General features: G+C 35.7%; 2 protein-coding genes and 5 non-coding genes across 7 annotated transcripts; 6 read left to right on the forward strand and 1 right to left on the reverse strand.

Annotated features, from left to right (window-relative positions):
* Positions 1-1,398: 1,398 nt before the first annotated feature.
* LOC128223207 (60S ribosomal protein L7a-like) lies at positions 1,399-10,996 on the forward strand (the record flags this gene model as incomplete). Its single annotated transcript, XM_052932497.1, has 6 exons — positions 1,399-1,606; positions 2,265-2,414; positions 2,800-3,020; positions 8,197-8,327; positions 9,721-9,790; positions 10,844-10,996. Coding segments are annotated over 6 exons (885 nt in total), but the record flags the coding sequence as incomplete, so codon positions are not given.
* On the forward strand, positions 3,766-3,845 carry LOC128224947 (small nucleolar RNA SNORD36). The gene has a single exon (XR_008259575.1). It is a non-coding gene; the product is annotated as a small nucleolar RNA SNORD36 (small nucleolar RNA).
* On the forward strand, positions 4,500-4,574 carry LOC128224967 (small nucleolar RNA SNORD36). The gene has a single exon (XR_008259593.1). It is a non-coding gene; the product is annotated as a small nucleolar RNA SNORD36 (small nucleolar RNA).
* Positions 7,696-7,769, forward strand: LOC128224968 (small nucleolar RNA SNORD36). The gene has a single exon (XR_008259594.1). It is a non-coding gene; the product is annotated as a small nucleolar RNA SNORD36 (small nucleolar RNA).
* Positions 8,416-8,483, forward strand: LOC128224948 (small nucleolar RNA SNORD24). The gene has a single exon (XR_008259576.1). It is a non-coding gene; the product is annotated as a small nucleolar RNA SNORD24 (small nucleolar RNA).
* LOC128224949 (small nucleolar RNA SNORD24) lies at positions 9,570-9,638 on the forward strand. Its single transcript, XR_008259577.1, has one exon. It is a non-coding gene; the product is annotated as a small nucleolar RNA SNORD24 (small nucleolar RNA).
* A 3,875-nt stretch (positions 10,997-14,871) lies between the features above and the next one.
* Positions 14,872-19,478, reverse strand: LOC128224252 (endoplasmic reticulum chaperone BiP-like). The gene is made up of 6 exons (XM_052934053.1): positions 19,322-19,478; positions 18,559-18,713; positions 17,918-18,397; positions 17,274-17,664; positions 16,750-16,899; positions 14,872-16,490 (listed from the first exon to the last, which is right to left on the reverse strand). Exons 2-6 carry the CDS (start codon positions 18,705-18,707, stop codon positions 15,678-15,680), a joined length of 1,983 nt encoding a protein of 660 aa, XP_052790013.1. The 5' UTR covers positions 18,708-18,713; positions 19,322-19,478; the 3' UTR covers positions 14,872-15,677.
* Positions 19,479-26,236: the final 6,758 nt, after the last annotated feature.

A 26,236-nucleotide genomic window follows, 5' to 3' on the forward strand; every position in this document is an offset into this window, starting at 1 on the left:
CTGAAAGGTCGTGGTAAGAACGTAATACAAACGTCTCTTAGACATGTACCGAAAAAAAATAACAAAATGAATGAGGCATTCTACAACGTAGCACGAACGTACCATGGCCGTAGAAAAAGAGTGTAGACGTTGTGGTTCTTCACGTAGCAAAGACGCAATGGCAACCTTTAGACTAAGCGATGAGAAAGCCATTCAATATTTCCCATCCAGTACCACGCTTGCACCACGTCAATCAAGTTCCTATAGGCTATAAGGTTTTAGTTACGCCGTCACTACGTCATTCCATGCCGTCGTTAATATGTATATTTAACCTTTTACAACGTCCTGATTCGACCACGCCCTCAATACGATTTTTAAACATGTTCAAATTCCGATCGCGCCCTTCACGTCCATAAAAACGTCCCTATCGGTGTCTACTGCGTTCCTTCTACGTTAACCAAGTTCTCACTACGTCCTATCAGATTTTGAGGACGTAGTGGGAACGTGGCTTAGTGTGATAAGGGCATTAAGAAAAACCTGTATCAAATGTTATAACTATGTTAATCCACTTGTATTTATATTTCATAAATGTCGGACTAAATTTATCTGATAATGTTCAACGAGATTATGTATGATTTGTAAGAATGCTATACGCAATTCAATTATCAATAATATAAGTGAAGTGTAAGAAGTTATGTTTATTTGCATCCATCCATACATCCATCTCATTTGACAATAATATTATAATAACAGTTCTGTTTTATATCTATAGCCATGCCTTTATATGTAGGTAATATGTTATTTTCATGCACTGTGTTGTTATTTTCCTATTCTGTCTAAGTTAAATTTGTCGTCCTTTGAGAAATGAGTTCCTCAATTGGAATACGTTACGTCTATTTGATGAGTAACATATATAGCCCCCCTGTAAACAGTGATCAACTGATTGATTACCCTTATACCGCTGAAAATAATATTGGTGGCATAGAAATGGTGTCCCGTTTAAGGTTCTTTTTTAAATTTATAACTTCATGAAACAAAACAAAAGACAAAATGCTGGAATTTAAATAAGACCAAGTTGTCATTATGTATTCTTGTTGCAAGCCAACAAATTACGTGCATAATTCTACATTCCCTAATCTCTTCAAGAATAATGTAATTCGGTAAGTAATCACACCATTTTTCTTGTTGGTAATTTTATTTCTTTCGCTCAGATGAATTGAAACCAGTCCGGAAGCACAGTAACTCTCTCTTTCCGGAAACAAGACCATGGTAAGAGAGACCGAAGATAGGTAGTGCTTAAGAAATCCAAATGTATCAATGTGATTTCATTATTGTTTGACATTTTAGTGATAGTAACAATAGTCACAAAAGACGTATATATAACTGTCATGTAATTATATTAGCATTTAACGATTATTTACTTCATATATCGCAATTCAAGTTGATGGAAAAAAAGCTTCACACGCACATCTTGACCGTCATCATTTTGTTATTATTTCGTTTCAGCCAGCTAAAAAGAAGGGGAAGAAGAAGGTGGCATCGGCCCCATTAAAGGCCAAGAAGGCTCTAGAGCCGAAAAAGGTTGTCAATCCGCTGTTTGAGAAACGGGCGAAGAACTTTGGCATTGGTAAGTTTTTATTGCACGCTCTATTTTTTTAGACAGATATTTTTTTTAAGAACAATCCCTCCTGATTGCTTATGACATTTTGAGCATTTACTTCTGATTAGTAAGCCTCGTTTGCTTTTGCTGATTATTCACCTGTTGATTGCGGAGTTTCAAGGATTAAATACATGTATTTTTGTTGTTGTTTACAACATGTGCAGAAAAATGTTAGAACAATATTAAAAATGTATTTAATGCTTGTTACTCATGTGTCTGTGCAATTAAAGGCTAGTTTTGCACTCGGGTCTAATTTAGACATTATATGGAGCTAGATATTATGAGTACAGAACTTTCAGATACTTAAATTGATAGCAGAAATGGAACAAGGTTGTACAAGAGTACATGTATGAAACAGTGAATCTTGCAAACAGTAAGGACTAAAAACATGTTTGCTATTTTGCAGTTTCCCAGTCATAAGACTGGTCCTCACGAATGAATGTCGAATATTGAAATACCTTTCCTTATAATGTCGTGCGGTCTTGCTAATTAATATTTTAGGAAAAATAACTAAATTTGGGGTAAACAAAGACGTTATGTTTTGAAGTGAATGTAGTTTATGTTTGGAAGACTGCAATATAGGTTATAAATGCTGATAACATATCACTTTGTCATTCCACTTAAGGCCAGGATATCCAGCCCAAGAGGGATCTGAGCCGATTTGTGAAATGGCCTAAGTACATCCGTCTTCAGAGACAGAAGGCAATCCTTCTACAGAGGTTGAAGGTCCCCCCACCAATCAACCAGTTCACACAGGCTCTCGACAGGCAAACTGGTATAATTTTGTAGGTTTAAAATAATATCGAGACATTCTAAAGTTAATTAAAATATAAGTGAGTTTGTTTGTTTATGATGAAGAAACCTTGCTGTTCACATTCTGAAAGATTATGTGGATAACATAAAAACATCTGAAACAGACTCATCATAATTATTTTAAAATTCATATATCACAAATTTCTTGCATAAAAACTGCATGTAAACTTAAATCTTTGTGTTACTGAACTTGTTCATGATGAAAAATTTGCTGTTCACATTCTGAAAGAAACTGTGGATAACTTTTAAGCATCTGAAACAAAACATGTTCATGCAGAATATCACTGAACATTTTTATTGAAGCCAATCCCTACCTGTAAATTTCATCACACAAACTTTTTCTTCAGCCACCCAGCTGTTCCGTCTTCTGGACAAGTATCGCCCAGAGACAAAACAACAGAAGAAAGACCGTTTAAAGGCTAGGGCTGAGGAGCGGACAAAGGGCAAGCCTGATGCGCCAACAAAGCGGCCCCCTGTTGTGCGTGCTGGAACAAACACTGTCACCACACTGGTGGAGCAGAAGAAGGCCCAGCTGGTCATCATTGCACATGATGTTGATCCTCTGGAGGTGGGTACATGGGATGGAATTGTGTCTTGTGAAGTTTTGGAACATGATCTTTATGTGAATCATTTGTATCAAAGTGGGGATCTATTTAAATGTTTTTCAAAAGTTGGGCACAGAAGCTAGCTGTGCTGGTTAAACTTAAGAAAGCAATCTTTGTTGGTATTTTCAGGTAGTCATTGAATTTAGACTTTCGGATGAACAAGTCTGAATTCTTATTCCAATGCTTTGGTATCTTTTTTTTGAACATGCCCTGCTTTATTTAGGAAAGCATTTTCCCAGTGCAGAGCTTGTGCTAATTCAGACCATTGGTTGGGGGATGTGTTCATAAAGTTTTAAAGGCAATGTCGTATGATGATACTCAACAGGTGTCCGGGCGTATGAATGTCTGATTTTAAATACCTGTTCTGATGCTTTGCCTTATCAAGTTTATGGTTTTTCTATTTAAGTTTATTTTCATTATTTTATAAACATCAAGATCTGAAACATACTGGAAACCCCTTTTATAGGCAGTGCTATATGATGATACTTCACAGGTGTCCGGGCGTATGATTGTCTGATTTTAAATACCTGTTCTGAAGCATTGCCTCTAATTTCCTCATGGAGTATATTATTATATAATTAAAGAGTTAATATCCAAAATATTTACTTTCGCTATTGTGACAAAGCCAATATTGCTCAAACATCTGGGAGTCATTTAAGGAATCAAAATGGCTTGAAATGTTTATTGAATACTTAAGCTGAGAAGATCTTGCAATGATGAAAGGGATTTCTTCACCTGATGTAACCTTGATGTCAACCAATCTTTGACATTCAACATGGCTGAGCAAGACTGTGTGTAGAGAAAAAAACAGGGAAATCTTTTAAGAGTGTGAAAATAACAATGTTTTTAAGAGAATCTCCCACTTCTTGGGTTTGTCCTAGAAATAAATGTTAGTGACAATTTGCAGAAGTGGAAAAGAAAATGTGCTTGTTTCACGTTAAATGAATTTGATGTGAATTTATTTTGTGGAGTGACTACTACACAGTACATTTGATATTTTCAGAAATTTTTAGGGAAGAGTTTAATATTGCCTTATTGCTTGAATTGTCATGTTGAAATCAACAGAACTTCCATTATGGAATCTCGCTTCTTGGGTTTGTCCTAGAAATAAATGTTAGTGACAATTTGCAGAAGCGAAACAGAAAATGTGCTTGCTTCATATTGGATGATTTGATTTAGAATTATTCTTTTCAAGCAAGTACTACAATCTATATTGATAGAAAACCTATCTTGTAGATCTTCATTTCTTAATTAGAAATAGCTGCCAAATTTTTTCTTAAGTTACTTCTCTAAACTCTGGACTGTATGATTTTTAACCTGCGATTTCAACACCTGTTCCTAGATGATTGCATTATTTATATACATACAATCTGTGTCTGTATCTAGTGTTTATGAATGGCAAACAATTCCAAAAGGGGTGGGGGCACTTTGCTCTATCAAGCTTGCAGGGATGATAACCATTTTTTTCTCCAGATAACTATGATGGTAGAAAAACGAGCTTTTTAAATCTGAGCAAGCTTTTGAATTGGTTTACTAAAACGAGGTTCAAAGATCAGATTCTGTGCTTACTTGTTTAAAGACTGCCAGTTTTAAAACTAAATGTAAGCTCACATCCTAGCTAGTAATTAAGCCAAATAAATGACTGAATACTAATTGCAGCTGACTTGTGTGTATGATGATAGCTGAGTGGCTGACTACTGATGTCACCTTTCCACCAAGATCCCTGAAGCACAAGTGAAATATGTTGGTTGTCATAATTTTTTAGACTGGATCCTAGGATTATAAGAGCAGTGATCTAAATAAGCACATGTCTGCAAGCCAAAATCCAGCTTGGGCAGGAAAAAAAGAAAGATGTTGAAATATTACTGACTGCAAGTAAAGTTAGCATTTCAAGAATGATCGTGACTCTGGGTTTGTCTAAATCTGTGAAGTGAATTTCAAATAAAGTTTGACATATCACTCAGAACTAACAACCTAAAAGTCAAGATATACGTACATGTACACTTTTCATGCATAAGCATGTGTAAATGATGAATGCTGAGTGGCTGACTACTGATGTCACCGTACCACCAAGATCTCTGACGCACATAAATGATACATAGGGAATTAATGTTAGTAAGACGGTCTGTTGGCTTCGATCGCTTTTGAGTTGATTGCATTAAGCCCATAATGGATGAGAGCCTCTTTACTCTTTGTTAGCTATTTTGTATTAATGATGATAGCTGAGTGGCTGACTACTGATGTCACCTTACCACCAAGATCTCTGAGACACAAGTGTACTATGTGAATACATAGGTTAATTAGAAAAGTATTTTAAAAAACACATAATGTATGAGAGCCTCTTACTCTTTGTTAGCTATTTTGTGTTAATGATGATAGCTGAGTGGCTGACTACTGATGTCACCTTACCACCAAGATCTCTGAGACACAAGTGTACTATGTGAATACATAGGTTAATTAGAAAAGTATTTTAAAAAACACATAATGTATGAGAGCCTCTTACTCTTTGTTAGCTATTTTGTGTTAATGATGATAGCTGAGTGGCTGACTACTGATGTCACCTTACCACCAAGATCTCTGAGACACAGGTGTACTATGTGAATACATAGGTTAATAAGAAAAATATTTTAAAAAAACAACTGCTTAGAAAGAAAACAACTGGATGCAATTGTTTTTAAAAATGTGTGAATGATGATTGCTGAGTGGCTGATGAAGCTGATGTCACCTTACCACCAAGATCTGAAGCATGGACATCATTTGGTTGGGTTATAACGGTTTCTCATATAGAAGATTGGAGTTTGTTTCATAATCAGCAGAGACTTACCATTGTTTGCTGTTAGTTAAACGTTTCTAATTGTGTGTGTATGATGAATGCTGAGTAGCTGATATAACTGATGTCCTCTTACCACCAAGATCTCTGACAGTCATTGTGTTGGTCACTTGAAACATGCTGTTACCAATACATTAAGCTTCAAAAAAATCACTGCTTCTCTTTCAAAAAGAGAGCTAAATTAGGATTCTTAACTTGTATGTGAGAATGATGATAGCTGAGTGGCTGACTACTGATGTCACCTTACCACCAAGATCTGAAGCAGTCATCGTGTGGTTGGTTGGTTTATAATGGTTCCATGTATAAGCTTAAACAGTAAAGGATACTACTTTGGCCATTGTTTGCCATTAAATAAACATTGATCAAAGCCTATAAAAGCTTTAAAATTTGCTAGTTTTTAAGAAATAAGCTAGGTTTAATACTGGGCTTTTCTTGTGTGATTGGTTAACTGGGTATTGTCACTTCCCACCAAGATCAATGAGTTACAACAAAAGTAGATAGATTAACATATTGTGAAGGAGAAAAAAAATACTATATTGAACCTCTTTGATACCTTGCTAATCTGTGTAAATGATGATTGCTGAGTGGCTGATTACTGATGTCACCTTACCACCAAGATCTGAAGCACAGACAGTGATGGTTTCTTGAAATACTGAAATTCAAGGATTTCAAAAACATGTCTGAATTGTATGATAATGGCCATAAGATTATAACACACAGGCCTGAATGTATTAACAATTAAATAAAATTAAGGTTATTTTCTTGCAGAGTTGTGCTAATTTCAATCACTATCATTGTCTGGCCACTTGCATTAAGATGCAAAAATAATAATTAATGATAACTGATGTCACTTGACCACCCAAGATCTCATATACAGATGAAATGCGTGATATCATAATTGCAAGCTAGGAATTGTTTAACCATTAGTTGAAATAAGTTGAAGCCCACATGCCCTGCACTGGTAAAATGCGCAAATGGATGAATTCGGACTTGTTCATTGTTCAAGTCTAAAACCCCTTTTAACATTGCTTACTGATGTGTCAATATATATATATATATATGTGTGTAAATGATGAATGCTGAGTGGCTGATAACTGATGTCACCGTACCACCAAGATCTCTGAACCATTTATATGCTTGAAGACAATGTGCTTGTATCAAACTGTTAATTGAAAATAGAACATTACTGTTGGGTAAAAAGGACCCCATTAATGTCAGGACTGTTTCTATAGTACCCACGGGTCTGACTATCGGACCCATTCCCAAAGCAAAATATAATATATTTTTCCCAATCTTCAGAAAAAAATTCCAATCCAAAAAAAAAAAATTCCAATCCAAAAAAAAATAAATTATTTTTTAGAAATTCTTTATACCTGTACTGGTTCATTTTAAACATGCTAATAAATTATGTGATGTGAAGTTTTTTTAGTACTTGAACTCAGAAATCATTGATTTTCATCACATTCAGAGATATGAAATATCTGTCATGATTTATTGAAATAGATATTTACACCCCAAGGATTGATATTTCAGCCATTGTGGGTCTTTTAAAGAGAAAATAAACTTATATTAAATCATTTCCTAATTCACAGGAGACTAGACAGCTTTTTCTTTTCACTGTAAAATTTCCCAATTTCCGCATTTTCACGACGCAAAATTTCCCAAAATGTCTAGGGTCTTTTTCCCAAAATGGGCAGAAAAAGCCCTGAATGTGACAATATAGTGGTGATATATATAGATTTTAAGACAAACTTGCCAGTACAGTGCGTTGGCTTGGTATGGGGATATCATTGTATGTTTTTATAAGCTTGCAGGGATGATCACTAATTTTTCTCCAGATAACGATGATGGTAGAAAACCGAGCTTTTTAAATCTGAGCAAGCATTGAAGTTTTTAAGGACTTGTATGAAGGGATGTTGCTATTATTTTGTAACATGTATGTTAATTTGCCTTAAACTTGCATATGATGATAGCTGAGTGGCTGACCACTGATGTCACCTTTCCACCAAGATCTCTGAGAAACAAGTTAAATATTTTTGTCCTTGATTCGCAAGTATATAGCCAAAGAAATCATAACCCATCCTTGAACATACTTTATATCTTGTCTGTGTAAATGATGAATGCTGAGTGGCTGACCACTGATGTCACCTTATCACCAAGATCTCTGAGACATGGACAATTAAGTATTTTACTGACAGTATCTGAGCTATGATCTCTTGAGAAGCTTACTTTCTGCATGTACTTGTACAAATCATTCACACCTATTGTTTCTGGTTGATTGTTTCATTTTTGTAATCGTAAAATTTCAGATCGTTCTTCACCTGCCCGCGCTCTGTCGCAAGATGGGTGTACCATACTGTATCGTGAAGGGAAAGGCAAGGCTGGGCCGTGTCGTCTACAGGAAGACTACCAGTTGTCTCGCTCTTGCTGCTGTCAACCCGTAAGTACCCCTATATACCGATTACTGGTGGTTAGAGCCTATATATATTTGGCTTAGGGGATGATGATAGGAATTGTATTTGTTCCGAAGCCAGTGATGTTAGAGAAATATTTGCTACTCTTGATGTAGATATGATGTCACTTCTTCTCTGAGGCTTTGGTTACGATAAAAGTTATGGCATGCTTGTCTGTAGCTGTAGCCACGCTACATCTTCCGTTGTCTGCATGTGTACCAGTTGTTTATTAGAGGGTCTTGTGCCAAATGATTGAAAAAGGAAATGATTCTTGATCATGCATACCGGCTTCCAAGCCTACTTTTCCCTTCTATTTTTTAGACTCGTACTTTTCCCAACTAAGTTTTAAATGCAATGATTGAAATAATCTATATCTGGATTTTAATAACAAGCCAATCCTAGTATTTTTGTAGGATTAGCTTGATGCAGTAGGTCGCAGTGCTGTAAGGGAATGAATGGTGCTTGTTGAAAAGTCAATAGACGCCAGTAATTGGTTACTTGAAAGCCTGTGCATATGTACTGGATCATTGAAGTTCAAACTTGGTCAAATTTAAATTCAACAAGATCATTTTATGTCATTCTTAAGAATTGTCTTCGTTTTGTGTTTATTGCATGACAGACTCGTTGGAGGTAGTTGATATGAGAGGCAGTGTTGCATGATGATACTTCACAGGTGTCCGGGCGTATGAATGTCTGATTTTAAATACCTGTTCTGATGCTTTGCCTTATGAAGTTGATTGATTTTCTTAGAAAGTATGCTTCGTTATTTAATGAACATTGGTCTCTAAAACATACTAAATACCCCCTTTGAAAGGCAGTGTTATATGATGATACTTCACAGGTGTCCGGGCGTATGAATGTCTGATTTTAAATACCTGTTCTGATGCTTTGCCTGGCATGTTTTTTTAATGTAATCGGTATTCATTGTATTGACATATTTATTATATTGTTAATACTCTCCTATCTATTTAACTGGACAAATCTTGCAATGATGAAAAGGATTTCTTCACCTGTTTTTACTATGATGTCAACCAATCTTTGACATTCAACATTGCTGAGCAAAAAGATGTCTAGAGAAATGGGGGGGGGGGGGGGAATGCCCTCTTGTAAGCAGGCTAGAGACTGTACATGAGAAATAAAAACCTTTTGTTCATAGACAGTGGCAGTTAGCTATATGCAGGAAGTGTTGAAATTTGATCAGAAAATGTATTTATCTCGGATGTAGCCAATGCCAATGATGTTGATGAAATATATTTGCTACTCTTGAAGATAAATGATGTTAAAACATGGCTGAGGCACTCTGGCTACTCCATTGCATAGACCTGCATATATTTCTAAACATAAAATTGTACTAAAACATGTTCAATATTTGTGTTTCAGTGAAGACCGAAATGCCCTCAACAAATTGACAGACGCTGTCAGAACCAACTTCAACGACAGAGTAGACGAGGTGAACATAATTTGTGATCTAAAACCTTCTGGTGAAAGTGTCGTATAACAACTATGTAAAATATCCCGGTTTGAATCTCTCTTGATCGCCGGCAGACATTTAATTTACCATGTTGACCTATCAACTATCATACAATTACAAAGACTGTTAATTTTGTATACCTTAGAAATTGTATGGATAAATGTAGGCTGGTGTCTCAAATGATGATAACTCCAATGGTTTCGCAAATATCTGTATGAAGACTCCATTACATGGGGTTGATTCTAAACCTGCCTATCTGAGGAGGCTCCAGCTTAATTATATCCTTTATTAATTTTTAAGGATACTCTTAAATCTACATAAGGGTCCGAGGTTGCCAACTATACTTGTATATCCCTCTGTGTTTGTACATGTGGACTACTATTTGAGTTCTACATCATTCCGTATTGGTATACTTGTACTAGTGCATGTTCATGATCTAGCTGGTAGCACATGTTTAGATTTGTGATAAAAGTCTTGATTAGGCTTGTGCAAAGTGGCTATACATATATTTATGTACACAGCTATAATGTAATATGGCATGAACAAATTCACAAAAGTATATATGATAGTTTCAACATCCAAGTTAACACACAGAGAAAATGTTAACTAGAATCAATCACAAATTGAACATATTAAAACCACTTTCAAAATGTTTGGGTGGAAAATGCACATGTCTATATTTGACTAGACATGAATTTCAGCTGACTCAAGGTGACTTTAATGATGATAACTCCAATGGTTTCGCAAATATTTGTATGAAGACTCCATTATATGGAGTTGATTTTAAACCTGCCTATCTGATGAAGCACCATAGAAAAAGAATGAATGATAAAAAAAAAATACCAACAATTTCATTTCATTCAGTTATTTGCTGTAAAACTGTTTGGATCAAGGGTTCTAAGAAATTTGTATTAATATACTTTGTGCATCAAAACAACATGTGATTTTGAAATTGTTGGCCTTTAATTGAACAGTGCCAAGAACTCCCATTTTAAACTAATGAAAAAATTCAAATTTACTATTCTGTTTCAGATCCGGCGACACTGGGGTGGTGGAGTCATGGGGAGCAAGTCACAGGCTCGTATTGCCAAGATCGAGAAGGCAAAAGCCAAGGAAATCGCTCAGAAACTTGGCTGATTATTACATGTATTTATTTCTGGCCAATACACCCTTCTTGAAGAGAGATAGCTGTTGTTGTGTTTGTTTTATTTGCAATATGAATTTTGAAGTTCTGAAAAAAGTCAAAAAATGCTTAATCATGTGTTTACAGGGCCTGAATTTCGACCTGCATACTCATAAAAGGGAGCAAGTAAAATTTCAATATTTCGAATAACTTGCCTGAGCTGGCCAAATTCAGGGAGTGGATGTTAATCTTCGAAAGAGCATTTGATTAAGCTAGGCAATTTGATTACCTGATATATAGTATAAGTTGAGCACGAACTAGCATTGGAAATGTGATCATCTGATGGTTTCACATTCGCTGATTGGAGAGCTTTAGTCTCCAGATGATGTTTGTATTGGGGTCTTCCATGAACAATCTAGATTTTCGAAGTAAACACTTGTTCACACAGTCACAAGTACATCAAATTGATCTGCAGTTTAATACCTTGTTTGAAGTATAATTATTTCTTTGATCAACTGAGGGGTATAAAAATTGATTACATCAAACTCCATTGTCTTCATTATGTCTCCCCAATTCATGGGGAGACAATATTTTTGCCCTGTACGTCACACTTTGTTTCTGCTCAAAAGCTATAGAACGATTAGACCCAGGAACTTCATACTGGGTATGCTGGTTGGTCATGACTAGTAAATGACCCCTATTGATTTTGTGATCAGTAGGTCAAAGGTCACCATGACCTTGAGGTGAAGAAACGGTTGCTGCTCAGTAACTAAAGAATGCTTGCACCCAGGAACTTCATACTTGGTATGCAAGTTGGTCATGACTAGTAAATGATGGACATTTAAGTAAAAATGGTACTTCTTACATGACCCTATCAATTTTGTGATCAGTCCATCACTACAACTGCACAGAGGACCCTTATAGATCATATATATATATTAAAAATGTGAACTTAAAAGAATCTGGTGTAATTCCAATACATTACAGCTACCATGACATCACATATGCAGTCGTTAGCTGTCCACAAAACCATCAGTGATGATTGCATACTCCAGATTGAAATAAAACAAAATGGTACTTCTTACATTCATCTATCACATTAAGTCTTAATATTCATAGGATCACTGATCTTATGCAGTAGATGTTCACTATTTAATACAGGTGAATAAACTTCACTGTTGGTTCGTCTCCAGTCCAATACTACAAATTTCATGTCCATCATTTATTTTTTCTCAGCTACGACCACACAATAGGGGAGACGAGCGCTTTTTTCAAAAAAGCAATCTCTAGTTTGAATCAGGATGTCATTGAGTATCTTAAAAATCTAGTATAATGATTATATTTAGATAGGTTTAAACAATGAACTGATTATATAACTAACTATACTGTTAGGGGAGACTTGCGCTTTTTCAAAAAAGCAATCTCTATTTATGTATTAAAATGAAGCTGAGACGATGTACAATGATAAAATATTTAATATCACAAACTGAAAAAAAAATATCCAAATGCATAATATACCTCAATTCTAATCCTGCAAGAAGTATATCTGAAAAGCAAGTTAAGTTGTGTTACTTGGTCAAGAAAATTGATACCTGTCAAGTTTTTCAGCAGGACTCTGTCAGTTCTCCAGGATCAAACCTTGCCTAAATTTTATAGACCCACGATTTATGAAGTGAAGAACAGCAAAAATGTTGATGGCCATCGGTTAACATATTGCCATAAAAAATTGTACTTGAGTGACTGAAAAATCGAACAGTACATGTTGTCACCCAGAGGGATTCTTTCAATTATTGCCTCTGCAAATAAGAGAGACGGGTGGTTGATATTTTCTATTGTTTATTGGTTTGATGGCCACAGCATGCTGTTCTGCTTTTTGATTTGTCAGAAGACAAAGCATGTAATTGGAGAAATATTTTAGCCAGAGGGATTTGACTTCATGAACTTGACTTGCAAGCTCAGATGTCCATGCTTGACCATGCTCAGCCAAGAGTAAATAACTGTGTCATGGGCTTTGCTGCATGTTGCTATTCGTTACTGGTAGCCTGTACAAAGTCTCTTGTGAATATGACACTGTTGTTCGAGTCCTTGCCGATGGTGAAGATTTTGCACCGCTTTTCCAATAATCAATGATAGCTGAACTATTAACGAAGCCATTGCTTCGTGTTGGTGTTTTCACCGATATGGAATGAAAATCTGACAAAACCCATAACTATCATCAATTTCATAAATGAAACTGAATTATGTAGTATTTATGATTTTGTATACTACTGCTAACGTTGGATGTTAATACATCTATGAAAAGAAATCTTATTGCCTCTTTGAAATTTAGCGTATCGACATTTTTACCCAAGACATGTCAAGTCCTGCCCATTAACCATTATGTTGTGTTTATTTACCATGTCATGTTTCCTTTATACACTTATTTCAATACAAACGTGGATAAATGAGGTCATATCAATTTAAATGGTAATATTACAATAAAAGGTAATTTTCCTCATTAAAATATTTAATTATGATTTTTATCAGTACACTGTTGGCGATAGTCATTTTTTAAAAAACCAGAATTGAGTATCTCCAACTTTTGAGGCAAACCAATTTTCAGCAAAATAAGATCATGGTTCTATCCCTAGTCACAAGTTGTATTATTTATACAAAATTTTGTGTGAATATTTTTAAACAACTTAAATTATTGGTTATAGTAAGAACCCTAGAAAGTTTTTTCTTCCAAAACATACAAGCTCATGGTTCTTATCTACCTGATACAATATGAATATTAAGGTTATCACCAACATTTCAGTTCCTTTATGACAAAGCTGACAGGTTATGACTAACATTTCAGTTCCTGTTTGACAAAGCTGACAGATAATGACCAACATTTCAGTTCCTGTTTGACAAAGCAGACAGGTTATGACCAACATTTCAGTTCCTGTATAACAACGTTCATGGGTTATGAGCAACATTTCAGCTCCTGTATGAAAAAGCCAACCGGTTATGACCAACATTTCAGTTCCTGTATGTCAAAGCCAACAGGTTATAACCAACATTTCAGTTCCTGTATGTCAAAGCCAACAGGTTATGACCAACATGTCAGTTCTTGTACGACAAAGCCAACACTGGTTATGACCAACATTTCTGTACTTGTAGGTCAAAGCCAACTGGTTATGGGCAACATTTCAGTTCTTGTACGACAAAGCCAACACTGGTTATGACCAACATTTCTGTACTTGTAGGTCAAAGCCAACAGGTTATGACCAACATTTCAGTTCTTGTACGACAAAGCCAACACTGGTTATGACCAACATTTCTGTACTTGTAGGTCAAAGCCAACTGGTTATGGGCAACATTTCAGTTCTTGTATGATAAAGTCGACAGGTTATGACCAACATTTCAGTTCCTGTACGACAAAGCCAACAGGTTATGACCAACATTTCAGTTCTTGTACGACAAAGCCAACAGGTTATGAGTTTATGACCAACATTTCAGTTCTTGTACGACAAAGCCAACAGGTTATGAGTTTATGACCAACATTTCAGTTCCTGTATGTTAAAGCCAACAGGTAATGACCAACATTTCAGTTCCTGTATGTCAAAGCCAACAGGTTATGAGTTTATGACCAACATTTCAGTTCCTGTATGTCAAAGCCAACAGGTTATGACCAACATTTCAGTTCCTGTTTGACAAAGCTGACAGATTATGACCAACATTTCAGTTCCTGTATAACAACGTTCACGGGTTATGACAAACATTTCAGTTCCTGAATGACAAAACCACAGGTGAAACAATTCAATTTTTGTATGGCCAACAGATCAGTTGTATGACAATCAGACTATAAAATCCAAAGCAGACAATACTTTGAAAAACATATTTATAAAGATGTTTATGTACTACTACTCCTGCAGTGTTCTGCAAAGTTCACATTTCAAATAATGAAGAGTACTAGGGTTTTTAGAATTTTAATAAATTTGTCATTATGTCGATACAACACAATAGTTCACATAACAATGAATACAAATGACTACAAAAACTATCACAAAAATAATTTTCCTGTCATTGTATAATTCTCACCACTTTCGAACAATCACCATGTTATCCATACCCTCGATAAAAACCCTCGCTAGTTCATTTGTAACACCGTTGGTGAAAATAACCAACAAACTTATGTACACAGTTTTTGATGAAATAATTTAACAGCACTGAGCAATGCAAGCATTCAAATAACACACATCAATAATTATGCCCCATAAAAATTCAACAAACAAATGAATCAAATATTCATACACATGATGTTAATGGTTTTAATGTGAATCATTTATCCATGAAAAATATCATTTTCTATGAAACTCTTGCACAATGAAAATATGAAGTCATTTCTTTGCCTTGATAGATATTTTCGTAAATTGTTTGGTACAATAATGGTCATTGATCTCGCTGCGATGAGTTTATCAATTTATTACAAATACAATCACAGATATTTTTTCAGCATATTTTAATGAAATGTCACTGTTCATTACAATATGTAGATTCTGAACTGGTGAATGGAATGCAGATGTCTAAGATCTTAAAAATGTGTAAAGTTTGAGACTTAATACAAGGTCGGAACTAAAATACATCTCAAAATGTAAGACCCTTGAGAAAACACAAGTGATGTTTTCTGCAGTACTAGAAGTAAGTCAATTGAACACACTAACATTTGGATGTCTTTGACTTTCCTTGTTAATTTGAATATCCTAAGTTCTCCCATTTTTATAACTCATCGTGCTCCTCTTCCCCAGTGGGAGGGGCACCACCTGCACCCTGGTAAAGTTTGCTAATGATTGGCTGAACAGTTTCATCCAGTTCTTTCTTCTGTTCCTTGTATTCCTCAGTGTCAGCCTCAGGGTTGGATTCAAGCCACTTAATCTTCTCATCAAGAGCTGTCTCGATGGTTTCTTTATCTTCATCACTCAGTTTTGCTCCCAACTTTTCCTTATCATTTATCTGGTTTTTGAGACTGTATGCATAGCTTTCAAGTTCATTCTTGGCTTCAACCTTGGATTTAAGCGCATCATCCTCAGCAGCATATTTTTCAGCGTCGTTTATCATTCTCTCAATGTCCTCAGGTGACAATCGGTCATTGTCATTCTGAATAACGATCTCGTTCTTGCTACCAGTACCCTTATCTTCAGCAGAAACCCTCAAAATACCGTTAACATCAATCTCAAAGGTGACCTCAATCTGGGGCACACCTCGAGGAGCAGGAGGGATACCAGTAAGATCGAATTTCCCGAGGAGATGGTTATCTTTGGTCATTGGACGTTCACCCTCAAACACTTGAATGGTTACAGTTGGCTGGTTATCGGCGGCTGTTGAAAAGATCTGTGACTTTTTAGTTGGAATGACGGTGTTTCTTGAGATGAGTTTTGTCATCACGCCTCCAACAGTCTCGATACCCATGGTGAGGGGATTGACGTCGAGAAGCACAAGGTCACTTGTGTCTTCCTCTCCACTCAGTACGCCAGCCTGGACAGCAGCTCCATATGCAACGGCCTCATCAGGGTTGATGCCTCGGCTTGGCTCCTGAAAGTAGGTATAGGAAATTTTAAATGCTGTATGCATTTATCATTTATCATGATGTCAAGAAAAAAAAAAATATTTTATTACACAGAGTTCACAAAACCAAACTGATCCACCTGCTAAGTCTGGTAACTTTAGGCGGGTCTGGTAAATAAAAAAAATTGCCAAATCCTGTAGACAACAGACAAAAAGTATGTCTGATAAAAACTGCTTTTTCCAGACAACTAATTATGCAAGTCTCATTTTCCTCATAGATAATTACCTTGCCATTGAAGTAGTCCTTAACAAGCTGCTGGACTTTAGGGATTCTGGTGGATCCGCCCACAAGAACAATCTCTTGAATCTCAGAAATTTTAAGGTCACCATCTTCCAACACTTTGGCCACAGGTTTTAGGGTGCCTCTGAACAGGTCCTGTAATATGTGATAAGACATTAAGATAAAGAACAAGGATCTTTGTACTTGAGCTTTTCTCAGTTGTTTTGCCTCTATACAGTCATGGGCTCCCTTGGAACATTAGCAAAGTTTAACCTAAGCTAAAACTGGAATGCAGAAACATTGCAATGCTCTTCACGTCTACTGCACACTAGTCAATGAGTGATGTCATTGACCACATGGTACAAAGGTTGTGCCACCCATTAGCCTCGTTAACTGTATCTCTTAAAATGGGGTGAAAACCAGAAAGCAAAAACATGCCATATTATAACGTCGCAAGGCACCTTCTGTAATTAAATTAATTAAAGAAATGAATTAAAGAACCCAACATTTATATTTCACTTGAGGCTTACCATGTTCAGTTCCTCAAACTTGGCACGTGTCAGGGACTCGCTGAAGTCTTCACCATCAAACAGAGATTCAATTTCGATCTTGGTCTGATGCTGGGAGGACAGAGCTCTCTTTGCCTTCTCTACCTCACGACGGAGCTTCTGAACAGCACGGTTGTCCTTTCTGATGTCCTTGCCCTTCTTTTTCTTGTACAGTTTCATGAAGTGCTCCATAACACGCTGGTCAAAGTCCTCTCCCCCAAGATGGGTGTCGCCGTTGGTGGAGACCACCTCGAAAACACCATTGTCGATGGTGAGAACAGACACATCGAAGGTACCACCACCGAGATCAAACACGAGGATGTTCTTTTCGTCTTCCTTCTTGTCAAGACCATAGGCAATGGCGGCAGCTGTCCTGAAAACCAATTTATTTCCATAAGAAAACATTTATCAACTCCGCTAATTATATATTAAACAGATTTTATTATTGTAAAAGCAATTTATAACATCTACAGAAGGTTCGTTGTACACATTTTTTTCAAAGCTTTTATTTTCTTTAGTAAAATTGAAATTAACTTGGATCTGTAAATTGATATTCCTTGAGTCATTAACAAAGTATTGTTTTTATGTACAATTAACAACCAGAACTTATCGATTTTTATACTTACGGCTCATTGATTATTCTCATCACGTTCAAACCAGCAATGGCACCAGCATCTTTTGTGGCTTGTCTCTGAGCATCATTGAAGTAAGCAGGTACTGTGACAACAGCATTTTTTACAGTTTGACCAAGGTAATCTTCAGCAACTTCCTTCATTTTACCCAGAACCATAGCAGAAAGTTCCTCAGGAGCAAACAACTTCTTTTCCCCCTTGACTTTGACTTCAATATGTGGTTTTTGGTTCTTGTTAGTAACCTTGAAGGGGTAATATTTTATGTCCTTCTGGACTGACTGGTCGTCCCAAGTCCTGCCGATAATTCTTTTTACATCAAATACTGTATTTTCTGGGTTGCTAGTCAGCTGGTTTTTCGCAGCATCTCCAATCAGACGTTCACCGTCTTCTGTGAAGGCGACATATGAAGGTGTTATTCGGTTACCCTGGTCATTGGCGATGATTTCAACTCGTTTGTTTTTGTACACACCAACACTGAAACACAGATAACAGAACAATTGGTATTCTTATCAATTTACAAAACTTCCAAGACATTTGATGCTACAGTATCAGAAGACTTCATCCTATGCTATAAAATATAAAATTGAAAGATATCAATCATTATACATTAAAAGAACGTTAGAAAAGTAACTTACCATGAATATGTGGTTCCCAAGTCAATACCAATAACAGTGCCAACATCAATCTTTTCCTTTTTCTCTTGCTCCTCATCATCATCATCAGCTCGAACTGTTGCTGCCAACAGCAGCAGAGCAGTACAACACAATGGTACAAACAGCTTCATTTTTTTCTGAAATAAATATGGCAACTTGTTGAGTGGTATGTACAATTATTTTATGATACCACACGTCTGTCTTTGGGCGTCGACCACAGTGAAAGTATTATACTTGTAAGATTATGGGACACAGTGCACAGACAGGATGTATCCCTGGTTATAGGTACTCAAATATTCATTAACGTGTGCCCATTCCACTGACACACAGGACCACTGTTAAATGTAACTTGCATTATTTTAAGTTCCAACTTTTGTGCCCTGCGTTAACAGTCAAATGCCTTTATCACTAGACAATGGATCCGCTACTGATTGAAAGCTAATGATAGTTATATCAAAATACACTTTTATAAACAGATAAAAATAGACACATGGCAATGTTCTTGAATTTTCTAGCATTCGACACTTTTCCAAAATCAAAATGGATACATTTTGTATTCACGTGAATAATGACGTCTTCAATACAGAAACAAACCAAAAATGATTTCATGTTTAAAAATTACATTGTTCGAAACCACTTCGAAGTTTTACTTACCAGATGTCAGTTTTCATTTTCGCCGGCCGGCATTTTCACGCCGAGTAAAAATCAATCAAAACTAAGACAAGAAAGCAATAAATTGACTTACCTCTTCTATCCTCTGTTGACTTGAACTATGTTTAAGGCAATTTTATAAGCTTTTATCACAAAATGTACTTCTTATGTCGATTATAACTTTTTGTTTGTAATGAACTCTGTGATCGTGTTGGTAGAAATATACGCTCCGACGTATGTTCTCGTGTGCTACATCGTGTTAAATTTTGATTGGTCGATAACTTCGCTGTGGAGAAATTTCATTGGTCAACGTTGTGATTCCCCTGGAAAGACACGTAATATACAAACGAAAAATACCCGGAAGTCAGGTTAAACTTGAATGTATTCATGGTTTTTACTTGTTTAGGGGTAAACAACACACGTCTGCCAATTCAGAATGGGAAATCCTATATTTCTAGATCACATTATGCATATGTGGCCTAATTGATGATAGAGTAGCTGCATTAATCTTCTTGCGAACAAGTGCGACGGTATTCGCCGGTATTCGGGATCCAAGAACCCCGTCATCCGGCCATGTAAAAAAAAGTATTTTCAGTCGTTATCAGCAGCAAGTGAAACATAATTTCTAATCCGGATTTCATAATTAATATATCATTTGAGGTCATTTAGATTGGTGGAAATGATATACCTAATTTCAGATTCATAATACTCAGTGCAATGACAATTTTCAAAAGCTGGGGTTGACTCACTTTTAAGCTGATGTTTTATATCATACATTCTCATTCATCGGGCTACGAAGGCTTACATTAAACGGATGATATAATTAAACTATACAACTAATTCGGTAATATTACGTGATAACATCGACTAGCCAATCACGCATAAGGAATGAATTCTACTAGGTAAACATACCCATGCAGTAATATTTTTTAATGAAAAAATACGAAAACACTGCGAAAAATAAAATAATTGTAAACTATGTGGTTCTTCAGTTAGTAAGTTTCAATGCATTGTACACATCGATACCAAGATTATGTCAGTTTTTGACAATTTGTTTTCACTATTTCATCATACGGAGTACAGTCCCTTTAAATTGTCACGTGTTTGAACGGTCACAACTTCAGTGACATGAAAGAAGTGACTGCAATTCGCAGTCAAATTCAGACTATTATAAGAATTGAGAAATAGAGAGAGAGATACAACAGACCGGGTGCGATACCCAAGCTCTTTGCGAAGAGACCTCTTTGGGGGCGATACTATTTCCCGGTCCCGGTCTCATCCGGTCCCGGTCTCTGTTTTCAAAATTTTATTGTAGCTATCGGGCGTGATCGAGAAGGTGTGAATTACAGCGGGGGTAATAGGATTAAAAGATTACAGTTAATTAAAACATTAGATATTTAATGATAATTATTTCACCATTTATTTCATATTTTATATCAATAAAACAAAAAATAAATTAAGGCAAAGATAAAAACATAATATATGCACATGTTCTAAAATTAATGTACTGAATAACAAACACATTGTGTTTTTTTTTTCCTTATTAAATTCAGTTATAAGTAAACTTTTGATAATAGTAATATAAATAGAAATGCAAGAATACATGTAAATCAAATGTGTAAGTTTACTCAGTACTTCATAAATACTAACATTTTTGTTTTGTTTAACTATTGATTGTGTTACAAGAGATGCAGTGCCACGTCCAGTTCCTGCATGTTCTATTTTCGCAAATTACTATCGACGAATTCTAGCATTTCACATAAACAGAATGGTTAGGTTTTTTAAAGTCTAAGGGATCGCGCCTTTTCATTTTCTTTATAAAACGTTTTTTTTATGTTTTCTAGACTGACTAGATGTTCCCTCATTTCATTGACAACGAGTTTGGCATAAGTATTTACACAGTCATTCTTAAAACAAAATTCTACAGCATTCGCAAAATTTTGCAAAGACACAACAGGCATGTCCATTTGACGGTTGTTGTAAACAGGCGAGTAGGAAGGAAATTGACATTGGGGCCGCGGAAGGGGTGTGCTTGGGAGGGGTGTCCCCTCCCGTCGAGATTTTATTTCAGTTTTAAGCATTGAAGGACTCGATTTCCTGTGAGTTCAGGTTTTATTTCCGTGTTTTTATCTGAACCCTTTTTCGGTTGAAATAACATGTAAGCAACAGCGATATGTTAATTATTGTGCAATCATAAATTATTATAAACACCAGTATTTATTTCTCTTTAAATATTCAAATTTGCACAGTCTCACAATGTATGTTAAATAACTAATTGGCACAGTTCACCTCTTCATAGTGAAGCCACGAGTGTCTTTGGAACCATTTCGTGTTGAATGCCCCATGTTCAGTTTTTTAGTGCCAAAAGATCTCTATGGAAATCTTAAACTTCTAGGCAGATTTGGAACGTCCATTTTTAAGTCAAACTTTAATGTGATGAGTTTGAAATAATACATATTGCTGGCTATTTAATGGCAATTCTATTTTAACGATCATGACGACTTACTTAAATTTAAATTAAGATTATTGTATTTTGTAAGTTATATTTCATTTGTAAAATAGCATTCCAAATATTTCAGTAGTTTATTTATCATTACTATACTTACTATTATTATTGTCAAGGAACTCTTCATAACAGGTTTATGACAATACACAATAATGTCATACCATGAAAGGTGTAAATGCGATATACAACGCGTGTCAGAGATTAGCGCATGTCCCTCGATCGTTAAGGACATGATAAATGGATAAGCCAGTTTTATTACACACGCACGGCTTCTGTTCGGTTCATACCTTAAAAATATGGTTGTTTATTATAATAAATGATTGTTATGCAAAGGGTGTAGTAAAGTTAAGAAATAATACGATAATAACATATAACCAAATTCAAAAATAATCAGCGTCAGATTTCTTAAACAGTTAGAGATTTATTGCAAACTTAAAGTTGACAAATAAAATATATTCTGCTAAAGTTGTGTAATAATGACGAAGGTATTCGAATTTATTCAATGTAAGCGAATAGCACAGAAAATATATACGAAAAATGGAGACGTAATGTTGTTCTTACTTAAGAATGGCGCAACTTCAAATAAACACTCTTTCATCTAGTTGTAGATCATGGAATTTAGAATTTCGCTTTTGTCTCTAGGTTCCAAAAACCTGCAATTATAAACAAATCGACCAAACACCTCGGGCAATTACTCAGTTATATCTTAGTTGTGATAATTGAGTAGTTATCTTCACTGACCTTGCACATATAGGTGTAATCATCCTCAAATTTAAAAACACCAGTTCATTTATTTTGTATGTTTATATCTTGTCCAATGTTGTGTATATAAAACCGTGCATTATTTGACATTTGTATTGTACTTTGGTATCAACTAAACCTGCTGTATATATGTTATGCTCTCCATTTATGGAGGAAATAAAAGATCTATCTGTTTGTGGCGGTGCGCGTGGACATAATTGAGGGTTCACTGTGTTGCAAGTTTTGGGTCATTTGCATCCATTTGATCATACGTTGTCATTCCACTAAATTACTAAAGCAGTTTCGATGTACATTTTTTGTATTAAAAATGTAAAGAAGAAATCGCAACTCTCCTTCCAGCATGTAGCATGCTGACTCATTAGCTAAAAAAATAATGATGATTTAGAGAACTTATTCATTCATCATACACACAATATCCCCCGGCGGGGAAAAAATCCCCCGGAATTTCGAACCATCCCCCGGTTCACCGGTGGGGGATGAATATCCTCCAGAAATAGTGATTAAAATGGCGATTATGAAAATACACTGGTATGGGACTCAAATCCATTCCCCTGGAATTCTGAAAAAAAATCCCCTGGGAAGCCTTTCAAAAATATGGCATGTATGATTCAGGATCAGATTTAATGACAAGTTCTTGATACAAAACCAACCTCCAGTATTATTGGGAATAAAACTCTCCTAAAGGCTTATAAATAATAAATGATCCTTGGGGTGTGCACCTAATACAGGCATTGGCTGCATCCCAAACTCTATGTAATATCACGTTCTTCCATCTCCTGTGTATGCTTATCGTTTAAATACATGTTTATCTTAAAATAACATAAAATGATGTGTGGTTATATTTTAAATTACCAAATGTTATATGTATAGACTAGGTTTATCTTCAAAAACATGTTGACAAAATAAAAATGTGGTAATTTTTCAACTTTAAAATGTGTTCATCTTTAAGACCCTCAAAAGCATACATTAAACAAAAGGCCCATCCCCGCAAGAGGCCAACGAGCGCCTAAGCTCTACTGGCATGGCTTATTTGGTCAATTCCTATCCAGAGAATGTACTATGCAGTTTGCTAAAATAGAGTTGTGGTACATGTACACTGCACTTCATGTGTATGTTCAATGAATGAAGTTTAAATACATTTTTTAGCGAGGGCAACAGTTTTACCCTCGGAGGAAACCTGCGATCATCGACTGAATCCCTCGGAGTGAGCGAGGAAAGTGGGTCTAACTCGTTGAGTGTACTGTACACTCTATCCAGCAGTTTTTAAATTATGATCCGAACAAGACTGCAATGGACTGACCTACCACAGGTCACACTGACCAATTGACTAACCAACCACAGTTGACACTGGCCAATTGACTGACCAACCACAGTTGTAACTGACCTCATTTCCTCGTAGTTCATATCAAGTCCTACTACTAATTTATATATTGTTGCACCAAACTATAAAACGAAATGAATAAAGTCTTGTTGCCATTTATTACAAACATTTTATTATATATTTTTATTGCCTCCATTCACTGAAGATTTGCATATGACACAATATGTAAGTATATAAACCAGTAAAATAATAACAGATACACATGACAAGGTAATGCATGAAAAGGGCATTTAAAATAACATTCATCAAACACATTGTCAGACATCATTATATACATATTATATGGTAGTTTTCCAATGGGTGGCTTAAATACCAAAATGAGTGTACATGTTTGTGTTGTCGATAGATGTGTCCCCATACATTATCTGGCTGGGCTTATCACCCTGGCTGCGTTTTCCTCCAGTCTCCATATTCGCACATTTTGCCGTGTGTAGGCATAACTCCACATCTGGGCTTACTCGTGCTGACCATCAGCTGAAGGCCATAATGACTGGTGATTTATTGCAAACTTAAAGTTGACAAATAAAATATATTCTGCTAAAGTTGTGTAATAATGACGAAGGTATTCGAATTTATTCAATGTAAGCGAATAGCACAGAAAATATATACGAAAAATGGAGACGTAATGTTGTTCTTACTTAAGAATGGCGCAACTTCAAATAAACACTCTTTCATCTAGTTGTAGATCTTGTGTACTTTTTCACCATTCATTGATTTACTTGTTTACATGCTATGAACACTGTATAATGTTTTACGCAATAAACATATCTTATCGTAACGACATGCATGGGTCGGATATGCAACCATGGAAACGTTTTCAATTGTAATCATTAATTTTACACAATGCTTCAAAGAGAACCGTGCACACTCATAGCTGGACTGCTTAAACAATATTATGTGTGTTTGTTTTTAAACAGAAGAGAAAAAAAACAATAAACCAACTTGAAAAAAACATATTTTAAAAGGTGCAATTCTAAGTTTCTTCATACTCTAGCCGTCCTTAATCCTTGAAAATATGAACATTTTTATTGCCATCGCATCTTTCTCTACACCTTTAACAAATTGCATAAATAGTTTAGGCCTATAACAAATTGCATAAATTAAGACATAATGTTTATATATCTTATTCTTTTTTGTTACATATAAAAGCAAATAAGATTGTAAAATTAGTTTAACAAACATCGGCAACACAATCCGTCGCCTCGGGCCATAAGTTATGAACCGGTAATTATGAGACCGGATGAGACCGGATTTTACGAGGAGAGACCGGGAAATAGTATCGCCCCCTCTTTGGTGCTTTAACCGTACTCCGTGTAAAGCACCAACACAGGATACAACTTTACCTCGTTCAACACCATTTTTCAGTACTACCCCTTTATACCGGGTGCTAGTCAAAGGAATTACTATTTCCATATGTCGACGTATTTCGGTTTGAGGCGGTCGGGGTTTGAACCAACGACCTTCCGCACCAAAATCCGGAACGCACGACCACTTCATATAGTATTGGCTAAAGCGGTGGTTCCAGTTATATAATGCACGCCTACTAAACGCCCGCTCCAGCACTTATCGGTGGTGCAAAGAAAATGAGCTGTGGACACTGCCGTGATGCTGTTGTGCCATTTGTTTATTGTACTCTCGTGACTACGGCTTATAGTTTATGTGACAGTTTTATCAAATTGACACTTTTCATGGAAGTTTTATATAAGCGACTGAATGAGGTGTTGTCGCACCATGCGCCACTGAAAGAACAACGAATAAAATTTGAAACACAACCAGCCTGGTTTACTGACGAAATTAGGTTGGCTATAAAAGAAAGAAATCGATTCAAAAGGCGTTTACAGTGGTCGGAATATAGACTTTCAAGAAATAAAGTTACTCGATTAGTACGTCAAGCCAAGAATGATTATTACAATTAACTCGCAGTTAAAAACTATAAAGATTCTAGGGTGTTATGGAAGAACCTCAGAGAGTTGAATATAATGATAATAATAATAATGACACTAATAACAATAATGGTATAATATTAACACAATACCTTCATATATAGGGAATAAATGTTGTTGTCGATGCACAAATATTAGACATGTTCAATAAGCATTTTACTGACATATCCGATTGTATCAGTAAATCAGTGTACAATGAAACACATTTTTCAAAACTTGGTACTAAATTCAATAGTTTGCTAAAGGGTCAGTACTTTGATATATCTTACATCACCCCGTTAGAGGTAAAAATGTATATTGATAAGCTTAATACGGCGAAAGCTACAGGATTGGATGAACTAGGGTCTAATATCCTAAAACAATGGGGTGATTGTATTGTTATACCACTAACGTCCATTATAATTAAATAATAGCATT

Source organism: Mya arenaria, chromosome 17 (genome assembly GCF_026914265.1).
Source record: "Mya arenaria isolate MELC-2E11 chromosome 17, ASM2691426v1".
Lineage (NCBI taxonomy): Eukaryota > Metazoa > Mollusca > Bivalvia > Myida > Myidae > Mya > Mya arenaria.